The 15,926-nt window shown below is 38.1% G+C and overlaps 1 protein-coding gene across 4 annotated transcripts in view; it reads left to right on the forward strand.

Moving 5' to 3' along the window:
• The window catches only part of tp73 (tumor protein p73), a 30,650-nt gene that overhangs the window by 3,789 nt on the left and 10,935 nt on the right, over positions 1-15,926 (forward strand). Inside the window, exons 2-4 of one of the 4 annotated variants that reach the window (XM_044125739.1) lie at positions 3,007-3,102; positions 3,937-4,087; positions 10,555-10,803. In XM_044125739.1, the coding sequence (XP_043981674.1) occupies positions 3,007-3,102; positions 3,937-4,087; positions 10,555-10,803 (496 nt within the window). Of the gene's footprint in view, positions 1-3,006; positions 3,103-3,936; positions 4,088-4,814; positions 5,044-6,370; positions 6,439-9,537; positions 9,805-10,554; positions 10,804-15,926 lie in introns of those variants that run through there. The other 3 variants (XM_044125747.1, XM_044125761.1, XM_044125755.1) reach the window with 3 other exon arrangements.

Consider the following 15,926-nt stretch of genomic DNA (forward strand, 5'->3'; position numbering starts at 1 on the left):
AGATATAAACGAAAATCATGGATAATTTGTTTTATTGAAATATATAATTTTAGGCACAGCTTTCATAAATAATAGCTGGGATTTAACGTCCAAATTTCATAACATTAAAATATTAATAACTTCAAACACGCTCAGATCTTACATCAAGATAAGCAGTGCATTAAATTATCTAAGGTGAGATAATCCACTTGGGCCTAACTTGATTGCATCTAAAACAATTTTAAAATTTAATTTCTTCTCATTCGAGACCTGTTTTTTTTTTTTCTTTTTTTTCTCCTTCGCACTAAATAACCCTTGGGAAGGGAACGTGCGTGTATAAGCCATGTTTGTTGTCATGGTCGCTGTAACCGTGGAGTGAAGACGCAAAGAGACCGGTGAAAATTTTTCTGCGTAAGACCAACATACATTAAAGAGATTGAAATATTTAATTCATTTTCTAATTTACTGATTCGTATTCAACAAAAACTGCCCGCCATTTTTTGTTGTATTTGGATACTTCACCTTATTTACTTCGTAATACCCACCAGCTCATCAGTGTGATTTGGTTAATATTACGCGCATCCAGTAAAAATATTAATGCAGGATAATTTGATTTATTTATTTGCTTATTTATTTATGAAAAATTTGATGCCAAAGAGCGCTTACGACCTTTTTTTCTGTCTGGTAATACTTTTTTTTTTTTTTTTTTTTTCAAAACCACCTGCTCTCACAATCCGACCAGGGATCTGCGTCTGTCTGCGGCGGCAGATCCCTGTTGGAACAACGGGAATTTACTGCAGCCAGTTGCTATTGTTTTTCAGACCATGTCAGCGTTTCTTTTTTTCTTTTTTCTTATTTTTTTTCCTTTTTTAAATCATCAAAAAAAAAGGAAAAAAAAAAAGCTAAAATAATTTTTGGCTCAGCAGTCTTCGCGGATGTTTACCGAGGAAGTTCCATATCTCCAATCGATTCGGTGAAGACCAAAGTAAAGATGACTGTGTCCTGTACAGACAGTCCTATAGTCACTTTTAGCAATTCGGAGAATTTTTAAATCATTAAGATTTGGGACTTATTTGTTGTAGTGTGTATTTTTCCTGTACTTTAGCCGGTTTTTTTCTTGCGCAATCACTGCTACGCTGGTGGTACCTAAAGAGATGCGACGCTGCTGCGCGGCTCTTAATAAACTTTCACAAACAAATATCCCTATCAAGATGTCAGCCTGTCTTAACTGCGAGCAATTTCTGCATATTCAAACTGGAGGCTAAACGAAAAGTCAAGACATCGAATCATCATCAATCGCGGTAAGCCTGGTTTTTGCGACTTTATCAAATGTAGGCCGCTGGAAACAAGAAAGACGTGTTACAATTCAAGAGATAGGCCTACTTATTAGTGAGCGAAATAGTAATAAAAACCAGAAGGTAGTTTGTTCAGTGTGATCCAAATCTGTCCAGCACGACCTGGAGTGGTACGGTGGCGCAATAGTGTTTCTGCCATTAGCGTGTGTGATGGAGTCATATTAAAAGAGGACAGTAGGATGCGGTGCAGAAACTGGGGAGGATAGGCTTCCCCTCGGAATGGAAAAGGCAGGTCTGGACTCGCTCAGGCCCCCCGGCGCCCTGTGGCACCTCGCTGGGGCTACATAAGTGCAATCACACGTGAATGAAGGCGTTCTGTGTTCCCGTGTGTGTTGAACCCCTTCCACTATTTCACTCGACGAAAACTTTGTGTAACAACTTCCGCGGTAAAAACATTATCTGTGCAGCACCACGGCCCACTTAACAGCCGTGTTAAAATAACGACAGCACGGCGTTGGATGTTCTTGGTATGGCTCTTCGCCCAGAGCGTCTTTCTCTACTAGGCGGTATGCAAAAGAAGTTAGCACTTGCTAATCAAGCAGATGTTCTGTTATTTATTGGCATGGACAGTTGGTGGGGTGTCTGTCATTGTTGTCCACTGGTCACTGCAAAACTGAAGGTGTTTACATTCAAGATTGCAATTGGTACAAAATTCAGCACTTACTATTTTTTGTTTGTTTGTTTTTGTAAGAAATCTATTGTGTAGTTGATAACACGTAGTTCAAAATCTGAAATATGTAAACTAGATTGTTCTGTCCTGAACAGACATTTAAAAACTCAGTTTGTGATTGGTGAGAGTTATTTTTTCTTTCTTCTGTTTTTAAAAAACTCAATACTTTTAAAGCGTCTAGATACAATAAATAAATACTCACTTTTCAAACTGATTCCAGATTCTTTTAAGCACACTCTTGGTTTGTGAACCTTATTAAGAAATGTAGTTTTCCCTCAAAAATAGCTCAATATTTGTCTCCATCTCGGACACAGGAGGAAGGGCTCAATGAGAGGAGCAATCACGCATTAATTACCAATGATGGAAATAGAGCACATTTTAGTAGGGGTGCACCGATTGCAGTTTTCTGACTGATTACCAATCTTTTAAAAAGCTTAACCTACCGTTTCCGATTTTGGCCGATTCCATTTTTTTTTTGTCTGAAATGTTGCTTAACATATAGCAGGAAAGTTGTGGAGTTGGTAACAGTGGGGTCACTATTGATCTCCCAAAATTAAGGAAATTGGCGTCGATAAATAGGCTGGCCGATAATTCTGTGCACCCCTACAGTTTAGTTGTTCATGATGTCATTTTCAAAAACAAGTTTTAGACTTTAGAAGTGAATAAACCGAGTAGGCAATAGCACTTGTCATACCCTTTGTAAAGAGTCTTAGACTTGCTCTCCACCAAACTTCTCTGTTATGATGACCCAAAGATTGATGTGGATAAAAAAATTTATATTTCTGGCTGTCTGTGTCTCAAGGCTCTACATGAGTTAAGTAGTTTGACTCTACTTTGCAAATAACTCATACCAAAATTGCTCTATAAGAAAGTAACCACACACCAGTGGTTGTTTGGGAGATTTTAATGTTGACTGATTTTTCTGCACTATCCATGCATTTATTATTCCAGATATTCACCATTCATTATGCAAACTTAATAAAATATCTCTGTGGCTCGCAGTGCAATCTGCCCCTCATCAGACTGCCCGTCCTTTAAGATGTCCCAGTCCACTGTTGTTGAGGAAGGAGGCACATTGGAGCACCTGTGGAGCTCTCTGTGAGTCAACATCTGCTGATCACTGCTTTCTACTATTATACTTTTTATTAAAGCAATCTATTTTTTCTATTTTTAACTCATTGCTTTTATGGCAATTAATTTTATAGATTACACAATGAGATGAAAAACAAATGTATGTTGCTTCCACTTTAAGTTGTGATGCAAAGGTTTTCTGACGGTGAAGGTAAATTATTAACTTTCTATAATCAACCAGGCTTTAATATAAAGAAGTGTGGTTTTTATCATAAACCAGCCTTATAATAAATTACATTACCAGCTGAATTCTTCTAATAATCCAGTAGCGTTTTAATAATAGTTTTGATGTGGGTGAAATGACACCTCACTTAGGGAACCATTCTGTTTAGGGGTGACATGAACAGTTGGAAAAAAGAGTCATGTTTCAGTCGTGCCTCAAATAGTTTTCCCATTCTTTATTGTGATGTCTAGCTATTGATTTGTGATAGTAATAAAACATGGCTTTACATCACAGCAGACTGATAATGCCAAAGTTAGTATCTTATTCAAGATTTCTATTTGTTACTTAAAACCGGAGTGATTTTTTTTTTTTTACGCAGGATCCTGGATGTCATTTCATAATCTCTTGTTCAAGATATGTGAAGGAAAATAATTATTTTAAATGTTTTTTGCCACAAAATTTTCTAAGCTGATTAAAAATTTTAAAAATACTTTTAGGTTGTAAAACATGTTTTTGAAGAAAATAAAGAAAAAATAGCCGTATTGTTTTTGTGAAAGTAAATAGGCTACAGGCTGAATTTTTCATAAATTTACTTTATTTGTGAACATTTCACATTCATCATATTTTTGTCCACCTAGGGAGCCAGACAGCACCTATTATGAGCTTCCCCCAAGCAGCCAGCGAGGTGAGCACCCGGTTCCATCTACGAGTACGCCAGGGAATCACCGAAACTGTGCAGAGGTCTCCATGGACGTCTATCACATCAGAGACATGAACGACAATGTCATGGTAGGAACATGAGTGCTGCTTTGGTTTTCAGAAGCATATAATTTAATTAGGTTTTTTTTTTTTTTGGAAAGAGCATTTTAGATAAATAAAATAATATTTTCACCTGCTTTTTGCTCTTATACATAAACAGTTTTAGCCTTTTTTTGGTGTGTTTTCCCCTTTCCCTCCTTTTCAGGGAGAATTCCCACCTATATGATTTCCCTCTCCTCAGCAGGTTTTTCCCTCTCTGTTTCTCTGCTGAGCGATCTGTTGGGACTGTGGGGTGGTCTCTGTAAGTGGGTGTGTGTGTCTATGTGCTGAGGGAGGGATCATGAAATCCCACAGTGCCCCTTGCTTCTCCACAAGAGCCATCTGTTGGCTAGTGTGTGTCTATGTGCGGATGCATTAACAAGCAAGCACATTAAGTTTGCAGGTGATCGCTCGGCAGGTGGCGCTTGTTAAACTTCATGTTCACAAGGAAAAAATAAACAGCAAATCTCTTTTTAGTACAGGGAAAAAATTGCAGGGCTCATTTTGACTTGGCTTATCTTGTGACTTATATGAATCTTTGTCTCAAAATCCGATTTCCAATCCCACCTCTGTTATGGGTCTTTCTGATTTTGAATATTGGTCTCATGTCATTGGTAAGTGGGCAAGTCTGGACCTGTCTGTCTGGTTAATGAATAGTCATGACAGAAAAAAAAAGAGAGAGAGAGAGAGAGAGAGAGAGAGAGAGAGAGGAAGGGCGAGAATTTGTTGTTAGATTGTTGTTAGATGCATAGCAAATAAAGAAGGCCAAGTGGAGAAAGAGAAGTGAAGGAGGAAGAGGCAGGGCATCTTTGGTCCTCCATCATGCTCGGCTGCGCAGAAAGGTCACCTGGCTGCGCAGAGGTCACATGTTACGGTCCAACCTGACCACAGAAGCATTGCAGAGGCAGGTTTATCTTGTCAGGAGCCTAACGATGCTGTGTGATGTGGTGAGTTGATGCACATTTACAAAAGTGCATACTGAGCTTGATTTATTCGAAAACAGTTATGCAGAATATTGTACTGCTAAACTGTTCTGAATATTATTTCTATAAGTGTTTACTAATAGCATAGATGGAAAAAATGTTTGAGATGTGACTTGATTTTTATTGATTATGGTGCTTGAGATTTTAAAAACAAGTAAAGTTTAATATGCACTTTGGAATACTTAACAGTCATTTCTAATATAAATGTGATTTTTTTTTTTAAGATATTGGCTTGGAACAGTTTCTCCTTTATTTGAAAAGCTATTCCCGAGGGGATAACTTTCAATTTTCTTGTGCTTTGCTTTAGTTTATGTTAACCAGGTAAAATTATGAGAACCATATTAAGAGGTAGGCTGGTACAGTTTGGACCTGCCTGCTCCCAGTTTCCCCTATGGGGTGGGGGGTTACCTGAGCAAGAGAAACAGCAGAAGGCAATAAATCTGACCGCCTCTTCTTTTCTTGGTTCCTACCTATTTACCTGTCACTTTATTAGTCAAATCTTTTAATTTTTTAACACCAGTCAATCAGATTTCCAACAATCAATATATGTAGGTATTGAGACTTACTGAACAGAATCGCTTGAAATACAAACTGGGGATGAGAAGGGTCAAATAAGATAAGCTAAGTTGTTTAGTATGTGGCATTATTGTTAGGAGTAGAAATTTGGTCTGCATGTTTCAGAAACTGCTAACCTACTGCAGATTTTCAGCATAACTTTGAATTTTGGAGCATTAGCTCTGATTTAGAGAAAATGACCAGAAAAAAAAAAAAAGTATTAATTGCCTTGTTGATGTCAGAAGAGAATGTACAGATTGGTTTGAAATAATTGAAAGACAACAGTACCTTCAAAAAGCACTTATTACTGAAAACCAGGGGTCTCAAACTCCAGGCCTCGAGGGCCGCAGTCCTGCAGTTTTTAGATGTGCCACAGGTACAAAACACTGGAATGAAATGGCTTAATTACCTCCACCTTGTGTAGATCAGTTCTCCAGAGCCTTAATTATTCTATTCAGGTGTGGTGCAGCAGAGGCACATCTAAAAGTTGCAGGACTGCGGCCCTCAAGGACTGGAGTTTGAGACCCCTGCAGTGTAAACCTTAAAGCAGATGGACAGTAACAGAAAAGCACACAACAGGGACTCTTAATTCTTCCCTTGTATCCATAATGGCCCTAATTAGATTTCACATTTTACCTGTTTTACATGAAGCTACAGCACTTCGAGATTTGAAGTCTTCTTTTTGCATTTCACCTCATATATCCAGCAGGGGGAAACCTTGATGCACATACTTCTGCATTGGCCACACTCTATCCTTGCTTCTGTATACCATGTGTTTCCGTCGGGAAAGCTAAACAAATACAGGTAGTTTTTAAATGTTTTCATTTTGTTCATTTGTGCAGTTCAGCTTTCCTTTTTTTCCAACCACCTTCCAATAGATGCGACAAAACCATGCTTACTTCTATTGTTGAACATGTTAAGTGGCCGTGGTGTTTTATATCATTACCAGGTTTGATATAATAAGTGGGGGTAAAAATAGGTAATAGTGATTTTATCCTGGACCTTTTGTGTTTCATTCACAGTGACAAGTGAAGGTAGCTGCAGCAGGCTTATCCTCGTCTTTTAGTGTTTTGAGCCTTTAAGCTTGACTTTGAGTGGCAGCAGCCAGGATGACTGCCCATAGGGAAGATCACATGATGCTGGGATGGGAATCACATACACACACATAAACACTCGCACAGTTGCTCACACAGTTGCAGCGATGGCTTTAGCTCTTGTTTCAACTTGTTGTGAATTCAGTTCAGGTATTAACACAGAGCGCACCTGGGAGTGCGTGTGTGTGTGTATGAAGGGTGTGTGTGTGTGTGTGAGTGTGTGAAATACGTTTTCCTTTTCTTTTTTTTGCTGTTGACACATACACCTGGACCTCTTTTGTGCCCAGAAAGCTTCTTTAATAATAGAGCTTGGTTGTAAACAGACATTAGGAGGACATCACAATTACTTTTTACATCCCACTTTGAAGAAAGGCAAACATCAGTATCAATGCTAATTGCCATACGTTTTAGATGGACGTGCGAGCAAGCAAAATTTTTATCTCTGCAAATGCCGGCTGTGTTTTTTCAGTTGCAGTGTTTGTCATTATTTTCTAAGAATCTGACTTTATCTGTACAGCACATACCTAGCATTCAATTCTTCGATGTATGGATCTAAGCAGCAACACTTTGGTGAATAAATAATAGTTTGTATATAATTTTGAACATTGACTGACTTTTGTTTTTTCCACTTACTGATAGAATGATAAGACCGGGGCATATTATTTGTGGGTTTCTATTGATCAAGATCCCAATAGGATTCTCCAAAGTGAATGGATGTGGAGCATTGAGTCAAAGTTTGAAATAAGTATATCTTATAAAGGGGAAATGTAATGGAAAAGTCCTGTTTTTTCAGTTTTTCTTTTTTGTTTGTTTGTTTTGAAAACTTGTTAACAGTAGCTTACCATGTTTGGTTAATCAATTACGTCTAGAAAGGAACATACAGTCTTACTTTAGCTCACTTAAAGTCACAACATGTAAAAAAGCAGTCAATTGTCCCATCTGCCTCCTTTATGGCACCTTAAATTGTTTTATCAGCAAGTGTCCAGGATTTGATTTTTTTTTTTTTTGAAGGAAGGATGAAGAAAGAAAGGAAGGAAAGAGAGGGAAAATGAAGGAAGAACTGATTGAAAAAAAATGAATGAGCAAAGGAAGCAGAAAAGAAAGGAAGTAATCAAGGAGTAAAACAATATTTTGCTATGTCACATTATAACCTTAAATTTGATTACCGGTATATATGATTTCTTTTATGTTTGTGAGCAATATAGAAATAAGACATTTGATGATTTTACATTTTTCACAAATAAAAAATCCAGTAAGTATGCTTTGTATTTGTATGCAGTCCCTCTGAATAAATATTGAGCAACGCCACGTTCCGCTCCAAGAACAGCTCCACGTATTTTATAGGGTTTCAACACCATCTTGTGCATGCAGACTCATAATTCTTTGGTCATTCTTCTTTGCAAATTGGTTCAATCTAAGAAAGATTGAGTGGAGTTTGAGTACAAACAATAGTTTGAAATTCTTCTCATATATTCTGAATTTAACTTTGTACTTGGATTAGGCCATTGTTAGTGGGGTTTTCTTGTTGTTTCCTGACCTGCTTTCCTGTCCCTGCTGAAGAAAACATCCCACCAGCATTGGTTCTGCCTCAACCAGACTGATGTGCAGGTGGGGGATGAATGTGTGTTTAAGAATAGTTCATGGGACATTAAACTTTTTCAACCCACTGCACATGATGTGCATTAAACAGGACATGCAATGCTTCTGAGACTGTATAAAACTTAAAATGAAACATCAGAAACCAACAATCACCTTCAAGTACTATTGACCTTGTTTAACAACTCATTTTATTGGCTCACGCAGATAAAACACTATAATTCTTAAGGCAAGATTTGGGAAGCTTATTTAAGCACACAAAGTCCAAGAGATCATCCATCCATTTTCTGTACACCCTTGTCCCTAACAGGGTCGGGAGAGGTGCTGGTGTCTTTCTCCAGTGAACATTTTGGGCGAGAGGCGGGGTTCACCCTGGACAGGTCGCCAGTCTGTTTCATGGCTCCAAGACATCATATGAAAGATTTTAAAAAAAGAAAAACGTTTTTAGTTTGTATTCAAAGAGAGAGATTAATATACCAAATACAGCACAAGCTATTTGGGTCCATTTTTTATTGCAACGGTATTTAACTGACATTGCGCTGAAAAATGTGCTCTTCAATGAAACACGTGTAACTAAATTTTTAAAGAACTTGAAATGTCTTTTCACAAAAAGATGAAGAAATTCACTCTGTCCATGTGGTACACTTTATTTGAAAAATAAAAACTGTGAATCGGTGGACACTTAGTATTTTTGCAAACACACAGTTGAGAAATTAAAGTCCATCAGTTAAAGTTTGAAACTTTTGTCTACTTTCCAATTTATGTGAAACATATAACATTGTTTTTGTCATGCTTGCAAAGCCGTCGGAAGTTTTTACTTCTGAGAGCGCTGACCACCGGACTGTGTTACTGACTGTATTGGTCAGGTTTGTGTGCACAAACCAAAAAGTCGAATTCCCTCTTTGTGCACACAAACCTCACCAACACAGCTGATTCAAATTCTTATTTAGAGTGAGATTGATCTGCAATGCAGGAAGGTGGGGGTTCTGACCTTTGAACTTCTGTTCTTTTGTGTTTTTTTTCCCTCTCTTTCTCTCTCTCCTCACTCACTCCCTGTATCTTGCTCTCGATGTCAGACCAGACAGTGTTGACGTAGAGTAGGCCTTTACAAGGTGTTTCGGAGCATGTGTGTACATGCGCCCCGGCATTGCCGTCTATGTCCGGGCATGCCATAATTAGAATGTCGTACCATTTTTTGGGTTCCCATCCCTCTTTTCTTTCTCCGCTTCTCTCCCCTCATCTCAGTGTATCATTCCTCTCTCTCCACACCAGTCCTCACCTTTTTTCCCCTTGTCCTGGCAGCACATGTGCCTTGAGTGTGCGGTAGAACATGTCCACTGGTGCACACCTTGCTTGAGGTCTGAGGTTGTAGGTTATGCTCTTACACTCTGCGGTGCTCTGGTGTGTTTGGACGTTTGACTGGCGGAAGATTTGATTAATGAGACCAATGCTCTAGAGGATGTACTACGTGAAAAAGAAGGTAAAAAATACTACATTTTTCTTGGGCTGGTAGTTTATTTTTCTAATGCAGTTTTTTGATGTGTCAAAACAAAAAAAAAATCTGGTTTGTATTTAAAATCTAGATTACTTTTACTATTACTTTCATTTAGTTGTATGGATTCTAGTTATTGAAGATGCATCAAGAAAATTACTGTTAATGATCACTATGCAAAGTGAACGGCTGAACTTGTTTATGTAGTTTATAAAATTTTTTTAATTGTTCTTTTGTGTGTGTTTTTGTGGACATCTTATACCAGAAACCTCTAACATAGTTTACGTACAGCCAAGTTTGGGCCTAGAAGTCATACACACTTATTTTTACTTACAGCACATTATCGCTCTTCCTAAACACGCTGGAGAGAAAAAAAAATGGGAAAGGGCATGCATTTAGTCAAATCTTGTAATATCTGTGTTGTACAACATGCGTCAAATAGCCACAAGGAAGCTGCAGGAGGGACCTCTGTACGACCGCCCTTAAATTGTATGCAACTTTGAGTTTTATGATGAGTACCTTTCACCAAAAATGCAGATGTGGGAAACCTACTCAGTTAAACATGCAGCATCACACACAGTGCACACATAGATCTCCCTCTTCTTCTGTAACCTGACCTCCCTTAAGCTTCCAAAACCTCTGTCTCTCTCGCACCTCTAGCTGTGTCCTCCCTCTGCCTTCCTGCTCCCTCCCTTTTTCACCTGTTTGGTTCTCTTCCCTCTTGGCTTCTCCCCCCAGTCCCAGTACAACTTGCTGAGCAGCAGCATGGAGAGCCTGGGGAGCCGCGCCACGTCCGCCAGCCCCTACAGCTCCGAGAACACGTCTTCGTCGGCCGTGCCCACCCCTTCGCCTTACTCCCAGCCCAACTCCACCTTTGAGGGCCTGTCCCCCGCCCCGGCAATCCCCTCCAACACCGACTACCCGGGGCCGCATGCCTTCCAGGTGTCCTTCCAGCAGTCCAGCACCGCCAAGTCCGCCACATGGACCGTGAGTAGACAAACACACATACACACACACACGTTTGAGGCCTTGACATGCAGCTTCCCTGTCTGTGCATGCAGGAGCTTTTTTTTCTCTTTCTGTCTCAGTGTTAGTCACACACTCATCAATATTCACACGGAGACACTCATTCTCACACATTCATCCCAGCCAGCACATGTGCAGGCGTGTTGAGTGCAGGCGAAAGCGGATCCAGTGATTTATCTTGTCTTCTATTAAAATTTTTAGAAATCTGCCTGATGAGCACAGCAGAGAAAGTCTCGTCCAATGGAAGTGCTTAGAAACATTTTGTCTTAAGTGTGTGACACTGACATATTCTGTTATAGTTTTGAGAATATTTAAATAATGCCATTTAATATGCATCTAAGAGTTGTAGTAAATATATGTTGGTGCAGATGACATGGTTGTAATAACTTTAGGATAGAGGGAAGGCCGAACACAATCAATCATGCAAACCTTTACAGATCTTCATCTGATGATGTGCCTGACCTTCCATCAAACATAGGCTTAGGACAACATCACATATGTATTGCTGATATAATTCACACATTGTCTGAAAAATGTTCCCTCAGTAGCAGAGCTTGAATAAGTACCAATCAACCAGAGACTGGAATTAGATAATTATCAGCATGTCAAATCTGTAAATCTTTTTTTTTTTTTTGTACTGCTTATGAAGTGTATCAACTCTCACTGTGTTCTGTTTATAAACCAACAACCAACAGTATGTAATTTGGTGGTTATTTTTTTTAGTTTAGCAGAATTGAGGTGCAGGTTTCAGATTCTTTGAGATCCAAATGGGGAAATTGGTTTCTTAATGTTTGTTCTATTCAAAGCTACTAACTATCCAAGAACCTATTTTTGTTGTTTTGTTGTATTTTATTTAGAGTAAAAAAAAAAATTAAATCTGCAAAAACTGAAATCAACACGTCAGACCAGAAAAAAGTGGAAGTCGGCCAAGAAAGTCTTGATCGTCATCTCTCTTTGAGGAACTTCCCTGAGAGAAACATAAGCGAGGATATTTACATTAGAAGCATAAAGGAGTATAAGGTGATGGGACAGTGGTGAAAGAGAGGTGAAATGGGAGCTGCGTAATTTGTCATCAAACCAATGAGAAACCTCTCGCTGGAAAGGTGTCACCTCCGACTGTCACACAGTTGACCTCCCTGAAACAAGAGAAACAAGAGACAAACCGCTCTTCCCTCACACTGGGTGTGAGGCTGAAGTCCTCGGGGGCTGTGTGTTTGCTTGGAGTAACCATGCGTGATGGACTCCTTCAGTCTGTCCTCGGTGATGTAAGAAGATCCTGCCTTGGACATTAGAGCAGTGGTCTTTGACCTGCCACTTTTCTTTCTCTGTCTTTTCCTTCTTCCCCGTCTTAGCATGCGCTCATGGTTGTCACCTCTGGCGCCCAAAAGTTTTCCTTTCTATCCTCCCTGTCCTCTTTATCTCCTTTAAATCTCTCAGCATTCACATTGCATTCACATAACCCAAAAACAACAGAATAATAATAAAAAAAAGAACTGGAAGAAAATAATTCAATGAGCCAAAAACAGATCCTCTGTTTGCTTTTAAAATTTGGTGTTTTCGTCTGATACTTGATAGAGATGATAAAGAATTATTCCTAGCAAACAAAGCAAATATTTTATGGAGATTTGAAGTGAACAGGCTTAAGCTCCTTATACTGCTGGTGCGTTTACCAGCCTACGAAACTACACAGAATACTTTGAATAATAAAATAAATCCTAAAGTTTGAATTCTTCTCACACAGTTTAGTAGATTCTTTTGATATTGGACATCTTCAGCAAAATTATTTTTAAAGTTCTGTAGTAAACATTAATCTCTTGTAATGGTTGCTGACCCCAGCTTTAGACAAAGTTTTGTGCCTAAAACATCAAATTCACAAAACGTCTCTGTGAGCAAATTAAAGACAGTCTCTTTGATCTAACGTAACTATAAGATTCAATTCAGTTTGCTTCAATTCAGCTTTCATTTTTCAATAAGTTTACAACAAATGTCTTCTTAAAAAATTTGGCAAAGTTTAATTCATTAAAAGAAAGCATCCCCAGTTTAATTCAACCCAATCATCAGGTTCAATTTTAACCACATCCATTCCAATTTGAACCTAGTTATTCGTTATGCAGTCAAATTTTGTTTTGTGATGCCAATTGGTACAAACTTGTCAACCTAAGGAAGTCCGACTTATGGTTTGGTTACTCACTTTGCTTCATTCCCTCCTCCTGATCAAATGGCGCCAGAGGAAAGGAACGACTCCTTCATGACAGAAAGAAACCTTCAGCTGAACCTGGAATTTATGAACTGAATAAGTTCATAAATTCACTACTGGAACACTTTCAAAATGTCGGTTTTCATTGTGTAATGTTGGCTAAAAGCACTTGTTGATGCTCAGAGAAAAAAGCATTAGTTCTCCTTGGTTGATTTTTGTTTTTCATTGAGGCGATAAACTGCTTTGCTATCATCTCAAGAGAAGACACAAAGGAGTGTTTGACTGGAAAATGACTTTTACTGAAAATAGGGATTGAGAAGATAACCTGTGATTATTTTAGTGCCTCCATTGCCATAAAACAAGGGGATCAGAGTGAGGGATTTAATCTTTTATAAGGCTTCGCTCTGACTTCTGGGCTTGACGGTAGAATTGGAGAAGCAAAATCAGGAGGGGTTAAAAAAAAACCTCTTCTTGAGTTATGAAGCAATTCTTTTCTTTTTAAAACCAAATAAACTTGCTGCTAAGAATTTTTTATGGGAATCTGCTAAGCAAAAAGAAAGCATATATAGTCTCTTCCAATAGTGTCTATGCCTTGTAAGCTTTTCAAAATATTTTTTATCACATAACAACTTCAAATTTCTGTGTATTTTATGGGATGGACTAACCCAAAGTGGCACATTATCATGAAGTGACAGTAAACTGGCACATGGTTCCAAACACTACTATATATTAGAACGTTATTCATTTTATTCTTTTATTTATTTTTTAGACATGAATAAATAAATTTATGTAAATATATCAGCACAAACATGACTATAATACTAAAAGAAATTAAAATAATTCTAGAAGTAAAAAAAGGAAATCTACAAATGCACATGATCTGCTCCAAATGGAAAATAGTGCAGCAGAGCTATTTTTTTCTGTCCCTTTATTAACTTGTTAATATCTCAAAAATTTGTCAATTGTAATATCGCGTCTAATTTTGCTTGTTGTGTGTATCTTGTAAAATCACAGAAAGTCTGAGTGCTGCTCATTTGTATTCAACCTCCCTGAGTCGATACTTTTTATAACCATCTTTTTCTGCAACCATGCAGCTGAAAGTCTTTTGAGGTGCAGCCATGTTCAATATTATTAAAATACTACCATAAAATTAATTACTTTTAGTAACAACTTTCATTCAGACACATTATTTAAATGAATTAGACACAGACTGATGTTTTAAGTATTTCTTTCTGCTAATTATGATGATTTGCTGCTTAAAAGGAATGAAAATGCAATATTCCATCAGAATAATAACAAAAACCTTTTAATACTTAATTAAAAGCATGTTTAATATCTGATTGAAGGTTGCTGTTTTAAAAAAAATGCTTTTTATCTGACAAATGAGTCTCATCAGGAAAATAAATATTCTGATTCATTGAATATGACTGTTGTCTCTGTTAGCTTTGTATATTTGGACATGAATATATTCTGCTCTTGAAATACTTCATGCTCAGTCGATCAGATGGAGAGTTACAACTATTTCAAGTCCTGCAGCGTCTACTAACTTGTACATTAGGTCTGGACTTTGACTGGGCCATTTTAGCACATAATTTTGCTTTGATCTCATGTATTGTATTGTAGCTCTGCATGTTGAAAGATGACTGTCTGCTCCAGTCTAAAGTCTTGTGACTTAGCACTGCCCTGTTATTCAGCTCTATTCCCATAACTTCTAACCAGCTTCATGTTGCCTGCTGAAAAAAAAAAAGAATCCTCAAAGCATGATCCTGCCACCACCATGTTTCCAAATGGGAATGGTCTGAGTTCTGAATGCAATTCAGAGGACTAAATTTTATATAAAAGCACCAAAGTAAAGGGGACTGAATACAATTTTCTCACTATTAGTAAGGAAAATTTTAAAAATCAAATATCTTTTTTTTTTTTTACATTTCTCAAGTACATGTGCAGTATGTTATGTTGGTTTACGACGTTGTATCTCAGAAAAGACATTGAAGTTTGTGATTTGTGACAAAATGTAGGCTCGTTGAAAAAGCATTATTATTTTTTTTTTGGGCAGCACTGTTGCATATACTTACCAGGTTGACAGATAGTTATTCTGTAATTAAAGGTCTGGAAAGAAAATATAAGAATAACAGTTTTTTTTAAAAAATGGAAGGAGACAGTCAAAGATTAGAGTTTCATTATTATCCTTTTTTTATCTTCTAAGAAAAGTTGGATACATATGGTCACGTTGCTAAATATAGTCAACCATCTAATTCTATGCTCGTTCCTTGTAGCCTGAGGTAGTGTGGAATGCCAGCAGGGGAATATTGACTATAATCAGTTGCCTCTTTTCCCAGCTCTTTGCCTCCCACTAAGACTGGGTGGCAAGGCATCGCTTTTGGAGATTACAAGAAATTGAGCTACCTGTTGCATCAAGCTTTTCTTGTTAAATCCTTTCCTCTCTTGTCTTCAGCTGCAGTTGTGACGAAATGTTAGATTTATGGCCACATACCGACGGATCCACCATTAAAAGAGGGCAGAGAACAGAAGAACCAATTCCCCCCACCCCCATCTTTCATAATGTTTCCACACACCATAATCCCATCCAAGCCCATGTTAAGCCAGCCTGGTAATCCCACCTCCTTGTCTAGTCAAGACAACACACATTAGTGATAATAGCTCTGAAACTCTGCCGCTCTCCTGCCTCTTAAAGATGATGCCTTAGCTTGGATGCAGACGAGCGTCACTGCGACTGGAAATGAGATCTAACACCTCAGCATTGTCAAATTACAAGACCTCTCCATACTTTCAGACTCAGCATGTGCGCGTGTGTGCGCGAGTGTGATTGTGCGCTTAAAAACCGCATTTGATGGGAGTGGGATGTGTGGGGCGTGTGTGTGTGTGT

Source organism: Gambusia affinis, linkage group LG01 (assembly GCF_019740435.1).
Source record: "Gambusia affinis linkage group LG01, SWU_Gaff_1.0, whole genome shotgun sequence".
NCBI lineage: Eukaryota > Metazoa > Chordata > Actinopteri > Cyprinodontiformes > Poeciliidae > Gambusia > Gambusia affinis.